The sequence below is a fragment of the Neopsephotus bourkii genome, unplaced genomic scaffold, assembly GCF_033783945.1.
Source record: "Neopsephotus bourkii isolate Nb327-2 ecotype Australia unplaced genomic scaffold, CSIRO-AGI_Nbou_v1 NB_318, whole genome shotgun sequence".
In the NCBI taxonomy this organism is placed as follows: domain Eukaryota; kingdom Metazoa; phylum Chordata; class Aves; order Psittaciformes; family Psittacidae; genus Neopsephotus; species Neopsephotus bourkii.
The window spans coordinates 1,250,449-1,264,530 of NW_026900826.1; the positions used below are offsets into that span (position 1 = coordinate 1,250,449).

The 14,082-nt window shown below is 38.9% G+C and overlaps 1 protein-coding gene across 2 annotated transcripts; it reads right to left on the minus strand.

Moving 5' to 3' along the window:
- Positions 1 to 396: 396 nt before the first annotated feature.
- Positions 397 to 11,524, minus strand: GATM (glycine amidinotransferase). Of its 2 annotated transcripts, XR_009724563.1 has the most exons (10): positions 11,376 to 11,524; positions 10,695 to 10,913; positions 7,769 to 7,964; positions 6,445 to 6,635; positions 5,004 to 5,141; positions 4,564 to 4,728; positions 3,559 to 3,622; positions 3,345 to 3,461; positions 2,330 to 2,498; positions 1,276 to 1,406 (listed from the first exon to the last, which is right to left on the minus strand). XR_009724563.1 is itself a non-coding variant. In XM_061347315.1 (9 exons), exons 1-9 carry the CDS (start codon positions 11,442 to 11,444, stop codon positions 1,294 to 1,296), a joined length of 1,272 nt encoding a protein of 423 aa, XP_061203299.1. In that variant the 5' UTR covers positions 11,445 to 11,524; the 3' UTR covers positions 397 to 1,293. The 2 variants fall into 2 exon arrangements, 1 of the variants encoding a protein (XP_061203299.1); XM_061347315.1 differs by lacking the exon at positions 2,330 to 2,498 and having other exon boundaries at positions 397 to 1,406.
- Between the last annotated feature and the right edge of the window lie 2,558 nt (positions 11,525 to 14,082).

The following is a 14,082-nucleotide window of genomic DNA, read 5'->3' on the forward strand; positions in this document are numbered from 1 at the left end:
CTGGCAGCTAGTTAGTCCTTCCAATCTGGCATAGCTTAAAGCATTCTAGATTGTTGATACACAACCTATTTAATCCTACCCAACTCTGTCTAAAATAGGGCTATATGGCTATATATAAGCATGATTCTATGTTATGCGCTGTACTGACTTAGCAGATTCCTCCACACTCTGGCAAGAAACATCTATTAGTGTTCTTTCCCCTACCAGTCACATATCTATATAAAACAGAAGCAGAAACAGACTATAGGAACAATACAGTACAAGGGTATATATAAGCTGTTATATGTTTTCCAGAAAAAAATTAAATCTGTGTAAAAACTTTATTTCCATCTGTATTCTACAAACACATACACAGCCAGACATTTCATGCTTACTCATTTTCAGAAGGGCAACAAGTTGGGAATGCAAAAAAACCTTTATTAGCATAAAAAGTACATATTCAGTAATCAATACTCAAATTCCTTCCCAGCATCTGGCATGTTTGATACATCTTTCCATATCTGCTACAGTTGAAGGACGAAGGGACTGTAAGTTCTCAGAGGTTTAGGGTTACAGGGGTGTTGCTGGTGAGTTTTTTTAGTTTGTGCTTTTTTAAGTTATGTAAACAATTCAGGGTGAAACCTGTACAAGCAGAATATTAGCTGTCATTTCTACACATAAAAGTTAAATAAAAACCAATTTCACCAATATAAAAAGCAATATAAAAAAGTATTCAATGCATGACATGCATCAGAAGAAAATGTAGGAGGCATGGCAAGTGAACATATCTTAAAAGTTAGTTCATACTGGAAATTCTCTGTAAATAACTGTATGGCTAAACATGAAAAACATTATAAAATTACTTGGTTCCATATGAGATCTGTACAGTTGCATCTATTTTAACTTCATTACACACAAATATATTAGACTGATTAAAACTAATAAAAAAGATCATTCAAGTTTAACATTTCAAGCTGCCTATTTGATAGAGTAACTAGACAGAGGTAGATGTCTAAAATTAGTGGCCAAGCTATTCTAGCAAGACCTCTTAGCTATCTTGTTGAGTTTCTACATTCAAGACCAATGTGAAAAGATGAAGGATGTCTTTCAAAAAGGGAGCCAGACAACCTGCACTGATGGAAGTAGCTTCAATTATACTGCTGAAAGTAAAGAATATGTAAGAATAAATCATTTACCAGACCACTGGATCAAGCACTAAAACTCACGCAGTCATTTTAACGAAAGTGAAATTAACTTGCTCATTTCCCATGCTTATTTTAGAAGCTGAACCATTGCTACTAACGTGGCTCCTAACTAGTCAAAATAAGACTGCAGGGTACCACGACGGCGGATATCACACGTCCAGCAATGGAAACCACCTCCCAGTGAATTGGCATGGCGGATATTCACTTTAATTGTAGAAATGCCTGCAAGAAACATACATCACATACTTTAAAGTTAAAATCTCAAATGAATGTGGTAAGCTTTGATCAGAACATTAGACAATGCTTCAGCAGATCATACGGCTAGATGCAAGTACTGAAAGTATTTCCTACTCCTTTCTTAAGAATTTATTCTCCCAAATTCGAGGCAGAGAACAAGCTAGGAACATGGCTGGCTTGTTTATTCCAGTGATACCCTCAGGAATAACAGCACATGGAGGACAGCCAGTGTTTGAGGTGTTACGATGTGCCAGTAATAAAAAGGTTTTGCAGTATGTGAAGAATTAGATGAAATTCTGCTACAATGCGTGACCAAGGCACAAGGCACACTTACTTTAACCTGCTTGAGCATTTATGGTTCAGACACTGAATGTGCTCTTTCAAGTGCCTTTCAAGAAAAGCAGCATTCAAAATACAGAGCTCTGAATCCTTTTTTTCCATGAAAGGAGGAAGAGTCTGTTGTACTTACTACCTTGGCTAAGCTTCCTCCCACTTATTTTTACTCTGATATTTCAGCTGTGGCTCAGCTTATATGAAGTCCTGCCAGATGGATTAGGATCAGAAGACTTCTCTGTTATGAAGCTTGCCTTTTTGCTTCTTGGTACTTTCAACAGCTAAGAAGCAGCTCAGTGGAATCCATTATATAGCTCAGCAGTTTTGTTCCCAATAGATCCATTTCAGTCCTAGAAACTTACTGACTACAGAAGTTTATCTAGAACTGACACAAAATGTGATGTTCAAACATGAAAGATATGTCAAGATTAGCATCAACAGCCTCATTTTTAAATACTTTCAAGCATTTATAAATCCTCAGCTCCTTGGTCATGCAGAAAATTAACCTAAGACTGGAAAGCTAAGGTTGCTGGTCTTTAAAAACAGGTTAAAGCATTAGATTGCATAGTTCTCACCTGCAATCATCTCAGATTTGAGCGAAGATTCAGTAAGCGCACTCACATCCATCCAACCCTTCTTCTAGGTTCACAGTTGCTATCTTTCACCTCTGGATCATTCTCTCCTTCCCATTATTTTTGTCCCTTTAAAGGAGTCTTCTGCTAATGGGGAGTATTATCTTTTACTCTATAACACAGTGATTCCCTCACTTCTCTTGACTTTGCATCTACCCACCAGTCTTCTTTCTATCCTGTCAAGTTTCACATCACCGTGTACTTACCCAGCAGCAACAGTCAGCTAGCAAGCAGTAGTAGCACCAAGCAACCTTCCTACTAACCAACTATGAGACACAAGTAGATCTACCTACATCTTTCCCTCCCAGCATCGTGGAAGTAGTTGGATTAAATGCATGAGTTCAGTTTAAGTGTTTATTATCTGTATTTGCAGTGAGCAGTGCGTAAGACTTTCAGATTTTATATTCAATTACTATTCTCCTACCACCACATATCTAAATGAATTCCACCCTATCATGAGGTTACATCTCACAGAACTGAAATTCTCCATAAATGAGCAGAAATACATGGGCTAAGTTGTCTTAATTTGACAGTCTGAAGTGCATTGAGTTTGAAACTAGAAAAATCTGATGCATTTTGGCAATGAGGGATAGCCAGCTCTACATCACTCAGCAATATGCACACTCAGCCTCTTCAAGACAGACTTTGACCACCAAACTGAACAGTTTTACATTAAAAAAAGCTCATTCAAAAGCATGTTAGCAGTAACTTTAATTGCTATTCATACCTTTATTTGCTGCAAGCTGTAGGGACACAAGATGTAAAAAGCACATATTCCTATGACAAAGTATTCAGGAGAGATACCACTGAATGACTCTTACTTGCTAATCCAATTCTTTGAGTACTTTTTCCAGTGTTAGCTGCTTTGACTACTTTAAGCAAAACCTTTGTTCATCCTGATGCCCACAGTATCACAATAATTTTGGTTTAATATATGTTGAAATATGTTAGGACATACCCAGATTTTCAAACATCTTCTGAATTGATGTCTCATTGGCATCCACCATCACACGTTTCTCATCCAGCATTAGGACATTCATGGAGAGCCATTTAGAAGACATCCACAATGGGTGATCTAAACACATGAGAATGAACCTTCTACTGTACCAGTGTTGCCTCATATTATCTTAGGAATACTCTTGGAATTGTTAGAAAAGACAGAGTGAACATACCATCTGGGATGAGTGGCACTGGGGGTTGAATCACAGTCCAGCCTGCTTTCTTGAAGAGCTCAATCTGAAAGAGCAATTTAATTAGAGTCTTAAAGTATCACATTATGTCCTCTAACCTATGTCACGTTTTCTCAGGCTACTTCAATATACGTGACATTCCCTTCCCTCTGTTCATCACTACTCTTGCCCTCATTCAAGCTCCATCTACAAACCTCATACAAGTTTGCATACAAGCATTGTTTAAGCCTTTTCAAACTTTGCATACCACTAGCATTTTCTGCTGGTTTTCTCTATGCTCTTTATACTAGGATATGTTAAAGACAAAAGGTTACACATGTGTTTGGAGCTTCTGAAGTAAAGATATTAGTAACAGCCCAAAAGTGTTAAATTCTTTATTTTTTTCTATTATTTCTTCCCATATGATTGTAAAAGCCATTGATTATGAATTACATTGCCATTTGCAAAAACAAACACAGAAGAAACACCACATAAAATTATATTTGCATCACGTTTCGTAAGAAAATGTCACTTATTTAACAAAGGGAAGAAAATAAAATCATTGTATGGAATTATTTGTGTCCCTAAGAATTACACAATTAAGTTAAAAATAAGAGTCTTAAAAATAAGACTGAGGAGAATTTTTAACTTCATTATGAGAATACTTGGAAGAGCTCAAGTGTTACCAGGAGGTGGAGCTCCGATTCCAAAAACTCAACCAGCCTGGCCTGACACGATTTTAAATAGCTTCCCCCTTTCACGTTCCCTTCCGAAATAGCAGGAAACTCTGGGAAAACAACTGTCACTACACTGCTGAGAAAGTTCTAAAGTCAAGATGCAAATACCTCTCTAAGTTCCTGAACAACTGAGTGCTATTTAAATTCAATAATTAAATATTATTCAAGTGCATACAAAATAAATGTGTGGATGAGCCATTACACGTCAGGGACCTAATCCAGTTGAGTCACTTTTTAAAATGAAATACTTTCCATTCTGCTACACCCTTACCTGATGGCAGGGACGGTCTGGGTTAGAAAGCACAAGGCCGGGTCCAATGATATTAAAAGTGGCATCAATGTGCATAGGGTTAGGATCCTTAAAGGAGATTACATGCACCCTATAGTCTGGTGCAAGATGTCGCCTCATCCATTCAATGCCCATATAATTTGTAACCTGAAAACAGGACAAAGTAAGTTGCACTGGGCTAGAAAGACTGTATCCAAGCTTAGTTTGTCTAAAGGTTTCTTTAAATAAATATTTTAAGTCAAAATAGTAGAAGGTTGTGCCTTTAACTGTTTATCTGTAAAGCAGTCCTGTCCGCCAGACATTCTACAAATAGCAACTTCTGTCAACATTCCTATTTTAACATTGTTCAGGAATCCAAAAAGACCTAAGCACAAGTATTGATCACTCAGATAGCAAAACTGTTGGAAGAAAGCGCTGTTTACCTGGCTCCTTTGTACAAATATATCTCTTCCAGCTCTAATGAAATCAGCAGCATCAAAACATGGCTCAAATTCAGTAGTTACAAACTTTCCCTGAGAAGCAAGTTTATGCCTGTCTTCAACAGAGTGGATTGGATAATCCTAGTTATAAAAAAAGGAATAGCAACTTTAGGCTGGAGTTGGTAAAGGAATGTTTTCAAACTATTTGCTACTGAAAAGTATTTTGAAATTAAGAAAGTATGTTTATATTGATAACTAGAATGTTCCTTTGGTGTGGTTTGGTTACTTATTACTAGAATAAAACAATAATTAAAAAAAAAAGCATAAATGTGGACGTTTAAAAGGTTTTAAGTAGACTCGAGAACAGGTGATAAGAGTTACACCAAGAAGTTAACTCTCTTCAGAGCTACTGTCTCTATGATATTCTGGGTTCTGGGTCAAAAGTATTTATTGCCAGTGGAGTGGAAGCATCATTCTAAGAAATCACTGCAGAATGGCAGAAATACTGGTATGCAAGCTATTTCCCAAGAAAATATTTCCCTCCTTTTCCCACATTGTAAAATGGAGCACTACATCAAACTAAAAGGTAGATCTGCAGGAATTTAAATAGATTTTACAGTGAAACAATGCAATTAAGAACAAATGAGGTGTAAAAAAAAAAACAGTACAAACAAAAACTATTGGATAAGTAGTTTCCATGCTTTTGAACAGGCTCTGGAAGTTTTCTAATACTGACAGATTACTCTAAGGTAACTCACCAGACTTCTTCACATCATTGATAAGATGTCACTGTCCCCAGGAACTTATAATCATTCCACAAACACTTTTAATTCGCTTACTATAGATGCTCTTACCAAGGTCCTAATGCATTTGGGGGACTATAGGAAACTATCAAAATTGTTCAAGTCAAAGTTATGACAATAGCAAAAAATTAAGGAAATACTTAATTAAATATTTGGAAGGTAAATACTGTTTAGATCCTCCACTACTTCTTTTATGTAACTTTCACAATTCTAATATCATACAGAACAAAGATTATGAGTTTTTTTTCTGGACAAAATATGTATTATTTCCATTTTCTAATACACTTAGGACACATGGACATTCTCAGGGAATCTTAATTCTTTAAAATACTCTTTGTGATGTCTTTATAGCATTCCTTACTCCTTAGTAGTGCTAAGTTACAGCCAGTTATCAAAACAATTCAAAGCAGACTTGAATTCAATAGACACAACTTCCTGTTTCTTATTCCCAAATTGCACACACTCAGTTTCAGCTGGAAAGGCTACAGACTATGTGCATACTCTAGAAAACCCACGTTTCCAGATTTGTTTTGTGTGTGTGTGTCCCACTCTACCTTGTGAAACCTAGATAGTAGATTGAAACTATCAACAAAATGCTATATAATCAGAGCTGAACTTCTGAAGCAAAATGAGAACAATACCTGATCGTAGAGCTCATCTGCCATTGTGGGTTTGGGGGCAGTTGTCCACTTAGCACCCTGGTTGAAATAATCTTTGATTATTCGTCTGTATGCTCTATACTCAAAGAACCGAGCACGCCAAGCCATAGGTGCTTCAATGATTTCATTTCCGACCACCAACAGAATGTCTCTTGGCATGGCAGCATACATACCTGAAAGAACAATGGCCATCAGCTTTTGAGACAAATATGCTCTCTTCAGCTCTTCAAGCTTATTCACATTTCACCCTCCTTTTCACTATTACCTCTATCCAAGAGAATGGCAAAAAGCATCTGTAGCAAAGTAGGGAAACCAGTGCATAATTTGAGGTCCTTACATTCTTCAGTAGGTTTGCAAAGTGATTTTTTTTGTTCAAAATATTTGCAACTTTCGCAACAAAGCCTCACTCACAACAAGTTCATGGCTAGATGAAAGCCATCCCCAATCTGTAAGCCTCCACTTCATAATTGGTTAATGGAAATTAACTAGACAAATGCTTATGAATTACTCAGATGACTAAAAGATGACAGCAAGTTTTCCAAGTGGACCTCATTTCTCTATACACTATCCTTCTAAAAAGTAATAACACAGAAGAATGATGGAAAACTAGTGCAGGAAGTAGTCCTGTTAGACTTTTCATTAACCGTGTCTGTTCCCTAATAAGAAGACATCTAACATGAAAGGAGCCTGGAGACTAAACCTGACAGAAAGCTAAGTACAAGCCAGTACACTCTCACTGCAAATAACCAAAGCCATATGGTGCTACACAAGGAGGAATGTGATCAGTAGGTAAAGAGACATTCAAACCTCCTGGAAAACTACAGTTTTGACCTTCATAGTTTAAGACAGATCCAATGAAGGGCTATCAACATACTTGGGAGCTGTACAGCATATGACCTGGGAAAAGTAGTAGAGGGACCTTAGCTTATTTCACATGGCAAGTATGGGACAAAGCAGTAACAGCCTAAGCTACTTTCAGGGACACTAAACATGACAGATGAACACTTCTTGGTAGTGGCAGTGAAAACATCGCAAGGGAATCTAGGAACAGATGCTGGTGTGGGAAGTTAAGGTTAGGCATCAGGAAAATATCTTTCATTAGCAAATCCATAAAGCACTAAAGGTCAGCAAACCAGGTGGCAGAATCTCCATCCCTGGAGATTTTCTAAGTCATAGCTACACAAAGCCATCACTGACTTCATCTAGCACTGGCAATAACCCTCCAACAAGACAGACTTGATGACATCCAAAATGTGGTAGACATAAGCTAAACAAACAAGGCCTTTGACAAGGGAAGAACATTTACCTGTAGACTCAAAATCAGGTGTTTTATACTTCACAGACCAGTCAATTGGATCAGGCCTCTTGACAATGACACCTTCTCTTTTCAAAATATTGCACATCTCTTCAATTTCAGCAATTGCTTTTTTTAAATGGTCTTTGGGGAAGCTCTGGCCTCCAAATCTCTGATAAAATCCCCAATACTTTTCATATGTGTTGGCCTAAAACAAAAGGACGGGTAAGTGACAATGAATAAGCATCAATTATCTTGGTAGAGTTAAATAGATGCGCAAGACAACTCTTAATGTTCAAAGTTTCTTATTCTTCTTTCACTGACTTTCCATTATTTTACATGCATTACAATGCTAACATGTCATAGTGTGCCTTATATTTGATTCCTGCAATATTTTGAAGAGTTGCCTAGAATTCTTAAGGTCCAGCTGATACTTCTAAAATAAAGGAGCGGGGGAGCAAGGGGAGGAAGGAAAAGCATCAGTGCTTCAGATAAATGGTTGATTAATCATGGCTGAGAATCCTATCCTGGCAGTACTCTGCTGTCTTTATTTTTTGTTTTACTACAATTTATACGCACTATTGGCAAGGTTTCACTCAGATGTTTTATGATGTGTATGTGCCCAGTAATTAAGCTTACATAAATACAGGTGTTAAGACTAGCTGTGAATGGCTGATGTCTGCACAAATACCCACATAAATAACAAAGTTAATTTCAGCTGTATGTGCTAAGCAGGCTCATTGAACTATCAGGCAGATAGTACCAACAGGAGACTATACATGCGGCATGACACCCAAAAGAAAAAAACCTTTGAGGAACAGCAGGAAAGATGGGAAAGCCATTCTGGAGTGTAGAGAAGTACACATTTCATTTGCACTTACAAGTTAAATTAGACTTTTAGATGGGATTTTCAGGATATGTCATTTCCTTGTATTTTTTGATATAGAAGCAACAGCAGCTTATATTACTTGTTTTTACTGATGGAAATACTATTATAATGTAAACAATATTTCTAGAAGTCTTTTCACCTCCTTATCCATAGCCCTACAGAACACATCATTATTTATCAAATCACAGATGGAGCCCAAGAGACTACATTACACTTCAGTTATTATTTAGTGGCTGGTATTGCCAAGTGGCCATGGAAGATTTGGTCCGTATTACACTAGACCTGTACAAACACAGCAAACACTATAGACTCTGCTATTTAGTAAGAGTAGCAAACATGTTTTTAAATGAAAATAACCTTGAGCATCCAAAACGCATACATTTGTAGTCACCCTGTTAAAACCTCACTTTGCTACTGTCACAGTGGTGACATGGGGGATTCTAAAGCCATCCCAAGTACAGGCAACATGCCTTGCTGGCTAGAAGGGGCCATACTTCAGGTACAGCAGAAGTCTAGAAAACATAAGAGATATAAATTCACCCATCAGGGTTGGCCTAAAGCAAGTACAACATTTACAGGCCTAAATCCTCTGCTCCTGAAATCCTGTAACAGTCTTCTTACAAACTAATTCAAGATAAGGTATTGGTTCTCATGGTTAAGAAAATCCAGACATAATCAAAGTAAACAATGGTGCTTCAGTTCAGTGTATTGTTGGAAGTCCTTAATCCAGATTTATAAACTATGAAACCAGCAGTTTTGATGGGTCTCTGCTAACACTAACATGACAGAGGAACAAGGGCATATGGAACCCTTCTGGAACAGCAGCAGAAGGGGTCAGGAACAGATGAGCAAGTTGTCAGGCCTTCCTTCTACCGGAGTCCTGCTCATTCAGCCAGCGTCCTTCCTGAAGGAATTAATTCTTCATTCATCCTTCCTGAAGGAATTTGTTCCTTTTCTCTAAGTGAGGTCTCGGGTAATTTGATCACCTCAGACTTGCCAGCTGTTCAGAAGTCACATGCAGATCATATGAAATGCCTAGCATTCCTATAGAAGCCTGTTCTGCTAATGAGACAAGTTTGTCCTAAGGAGTAAAGCTAGAGCTTTATTTTCAGAGCCAGCCATGACATACTTGAATTTCATCAGTTCACAAGAGGTACAGCTCCCCTCTTTGCCACACATCCTCTAGTACTGCTCTTTGCCAAACCTGGGTAATGACACTTGTGTTGAACAAATACAATGGCATAATGTTGAATTTACTACAGAGGAAGAGTTAACACCATCACACTACTCATGTTTCCTACCTTCTGAACAAGTAGGAAGAAGGTATATGACTGGGAAATCTATTTTATTCCAATTCAGGGTTGAAATTTCAAGCCCCTTTTTTTGCCCATGTAAAACTCATTTTAGACATTTCAAGAAGTACCACGGACAGGACACAGAAAAGAGTTTTAATAATCTCTATGCACCTTTTAAACAATTGTCTGAGAGCACCTGAGAAACTGTAGCAGCATTTAAGAAAAACTCTTTTCAGAAAGAAATTTAAGAGTATGCTGTAAGGAAACGATTCTCTTTAACAAGCAGCTCCCTGTAGTTGCTATATATTTTAAACATTTGCCTTGGTAAATAATTACCATTATCAACATCCTGCTAATCTGAAGGTATAGAACTCAACCTTTCTCAGACTAACTAGAAAACTACACTTTTTTAAAGTAGTAACTGCAATTTTGAGCCCAATTAGACCTTCAGCAGTCCTACTAACTATCTCAAAAACTACAGTGTGTACTTTGATAGCATCAAGGCTCTATTACTGGAGCAGACTGCACATACTGCACTACTACTGACTTGCTAAAGCCGTTAAATCAGCTGGAAGTGGAAAGAAGAAGCACACATACAAAAGAGGTATGCTGTAAAGTTTCACAGATGTAAACAACTACTTTGAATGAAGAAAGAATCTTTAAGAGTAAACACCACACTGTGTGCACTGTAAAGCTTAAACAGATTTACAGATGAAAGCCCACATTATTTCCGATTAAAGGTTGGGTTATTTACCTTAACCTCCACAGAAAAAGGTGGGACACAAGCATTTTCAGCTCTTCCCACAATGACCTCTTCCAGTGGGTCCCATTCATTGTATGAGCAAACAAGACAGTCTTTAGGCACAGGGCTAGTAGCCTTGTTGTCATCAGCAGCAAAGGTGTTCTGGGAGGCGGTAGCTGCCTGGGTGCTCTGGAAAGATCGCTGCACCCATCCTGTAAAGACTCGTCCAAGCTTAAAATAAAAGTGAACATTATGTTTTCCTTTAAAACTGCAAAAAGCAATGGCTCAGTCCACAACTGCCTTACACTGCAATCCCAAAGCAATCTGCACTATTTGGAGCATTAACAAAAACACGGCTACAGACATTCCAACTTATTCACAGCCTACTAGATGCTTATGGGACAATTTGCCATTTAAAATCCATTCAGTTTAGAAGGGTGATGACACTAGAAACACAGCACTGACAGTGGCGACTGAAGCCACTGAACACTGGGCTCCTGAACTGGGAGGATTCATGGGTCAGCCTCAGTCAAAGCCCACAGCCGCCCCGCGCCCACTCCCACCTGTTGGAGCACCCTCCTTACAGCACCCGCCGGCGCGGAGAGGCCACACAGGACCTTCTCCCAGCAGAGCATCCTCAACCCCATTGTCCACCCTGGCCCGAGCCCGGTAGCGGATCTGCGGGGCACCAACCCGCGAGCCGATGTAATGCGCCGCTTCGGCCCCGCGGCTTCCCCCGCGGAAGCACCGCACTCGCAGCATGTCTGCTAGCAGCAGCGCGCTCAACTCCGCACCACTCCGCGCTCACCCCACCGGCGGCGCAACTGCTCCCCCCATCCGGCCCGCAGCCTTTATCGTGGCCCGCCACTCCCCCCGCACTGCCCATTGGCTGAGCGGGCGCGGAGCGGCGCGGAGCCTCGGTTGGGGCGGCTGCTGCCGGGCGGCGACGGGGCCCCTGCGGGAAGGGCCCGCCCAGCGGCACGGCAGCCCGGGCCGGGGTGCTGGCGTAACTCGGTCGAGAGGAAAGAGCCCCGGCCCGGGCCCCGGAGGGGCGGTCTAGCTGGATGAGGCAATACCCAACGGCTTCTTTCAACATACCTGGATTTCATTCCCACCAGCGGCGCTTTAGCAGCAATTTGACTTTGAAGATTTCCAGTCATGTTTACAGTTCTTCTCTAAAAAGTGTACTCAAGTGCATCATTCAGTTATTTTTAGTTATCAAATACACATATTCTTCACGAAACCTGCAGTATACAGATTCCATTTCACCAAATATTCCAATAATCCATATGTTGAGAATTCAGATTTTTAGACTACAACTTAAAGATTTTGTGATTCACCTGAAATATTTTAATTACAAAAGGAGCGTTTCAAGGATATCCCAAACACTTCATCTCAGATTCTGCCTTCTCAAAATCCATATTGCAGTATGATGAAAAGTAATCTTACATCCTAAACCAGTTACCTCCCAGCAGACCTATACTTCTCCCTGCAGAATCTCGTCTCCATGACAAAATCAACAAAGTATCTTCAAAAATATTTCTATCTCAACAGAACTGCAGTCCACAATGAGAAATATTTGCTACCAGCTCTACTCATATCTAGTATAACCCCCTTACCCTGAAACATTATTCTGCAATTTCTCAGCTTTGCATACAAGTTCACTTTGAAATAATTTGATTTTGTCTTTCAAAAATAAAAAGCTGCCATAGTAAAAATTACTTTTTCCTGAGTCTGTTTAAAGTTGTACAAGTTTGCATATTTCTTTCAACTTTATTATTTTTGGTTCTGCTGTATCACCCATGCAGTGCCTGGCACATCTTCAGCCTTGTTCAATACTCCATCATTATCTGGAGCTAAAACAGTGGGCATGGCTGCGAATAGACATGGTATTTAACATTACTCCTATGTGTAAGATTGCAGGTAGTATTAGTGAACATATCTGTAGTGGGAAAGAAATAAACATTACTAGTAGTAACATACATTAAAACATAAGCTATGGTCATAGACTGCAGCAAATCAGGTACAGTTTTAACATGCCTTAGCCATACAAGCAAGCAAGTTTCATTCTACTGGATAATTCATCATTCAGCAGTTCAACTTTTTGGCACAGGTAAACAATGCACCTTTCCAGGGGAAAAAAGGACAGTGTGAATTCTCTCTTCATGAATTTACATACTTCTCAGAAAAGTTCATTATTTTAGTTGGCATGATATCAAGCATCATGACATCAAGCATGCTTTACGCTGTTTCAGATGACTGCAGAACTTCACTCATCTTGGGTTGTCAAGACTCATTTGTAACATAATTGCCTCAAACACTATTCTTATACTGAAAAGGATACAAGATTTAATTTTTTTTCATTTTTAAAGGGAGTTTTCTTGATGCTACTTAATTCCTACTTACTAATTTATGTCACTTATTTAATAGTAATATTAAACAACTAAGTTTACGCTAGTCCTGCTCAAATGTTTGTTATTTGATTCAGTTGATTTTGCTAAGGTCTACTCACATTGACCTTCTAAAAAAATTAATGATTGGCTTGTGGCTAAATCCAAAGGTCTTGCTTCCTTCTCTGTCCTTTTCAACTTATCAGCTAGTTTTGGACCTTTGGATCATTCTTTATCAATTCAGTTTACATAGTTTTTCTGACTCTGCACAGCACTTCTTTTTCTACTTACTACTTATGTTTTATCCTTTACAGGGTCCCTAAAATTGTCCTGGCCATTCTTGCAATGAGCTTTGTGCTTGAATGCTCCATCATTTTTTATATTTTTCTGCTGAACTGCATTTTTTCTGCTCACAGTTTTTCCAGTGAAAACATATCTCAGGGGTCTGTTTTTTCCTTTCTCAGGGGTAGCTCCTCCTGGACATAAGCCAATCTTCATTTAAGTACAGTGAAAACAGAAACTCTTTCCTTTTCCTACTCGCACATTTGTGGTCTGACCTTGAAACCTTTACTCATAGCAAATAGTACCTTCCTTCCAGCCTTCACTGAGTACCAGTCATTTGACCCCCAGGTTGCCATCACATGGGCCTTGATACCTACAATACTATCAATGCCCTGTCTAAAATGCACTGTAGTGGTATCGCTACACTTCTTTCATCACCTGACCATCTTCTGGGTCACATGAAAAAGAAATTCATTCATCTCCTTAAAGCAGTTACTTATATGTTTCTGCTTACATCTTTTTATTCCTTAACACCCAATATGGACTTCATCCACTTTGCATTTATGGTGCATTGAAGTGTCATTCTTCACACTTCCCTCTCTGGCATCAAAATGAGAGTTCTCTTGCTTTTTGTACACTTTGTATGCGTACCTCTTTATATTTCCCTCTTCTACAAGGGGCTTCATCTACCAATGTACATTTTAACAGTGACATAAATCATAGAGCAC

Excerpts from the sequence above, each read along its gene's own strand:
- GATM (XM_061347315.1), bottom strand. The coding sequence starts at position 11,444 with ATGCTGCGAGTGCGGTGCTTCCGCGGGGGAAGCCGCGGGGCCGAAGCG. Across the intron at positions 10,914-11,375 it reads CGCATTACATCGGCTCGCGG|CTTGGACGAGTCTTTACAGG; the intron begins GTTGGTGCCCCG and ends TTTTATTTTAAG. Across the intron at positions 1,407-3,344 it reads GAAGATGTTTGAAAATCTGG|GCATTTCTACAATTAAAGTG; the intron begins GTATGTCCTAAC and ends TGTTTCTTGCAG.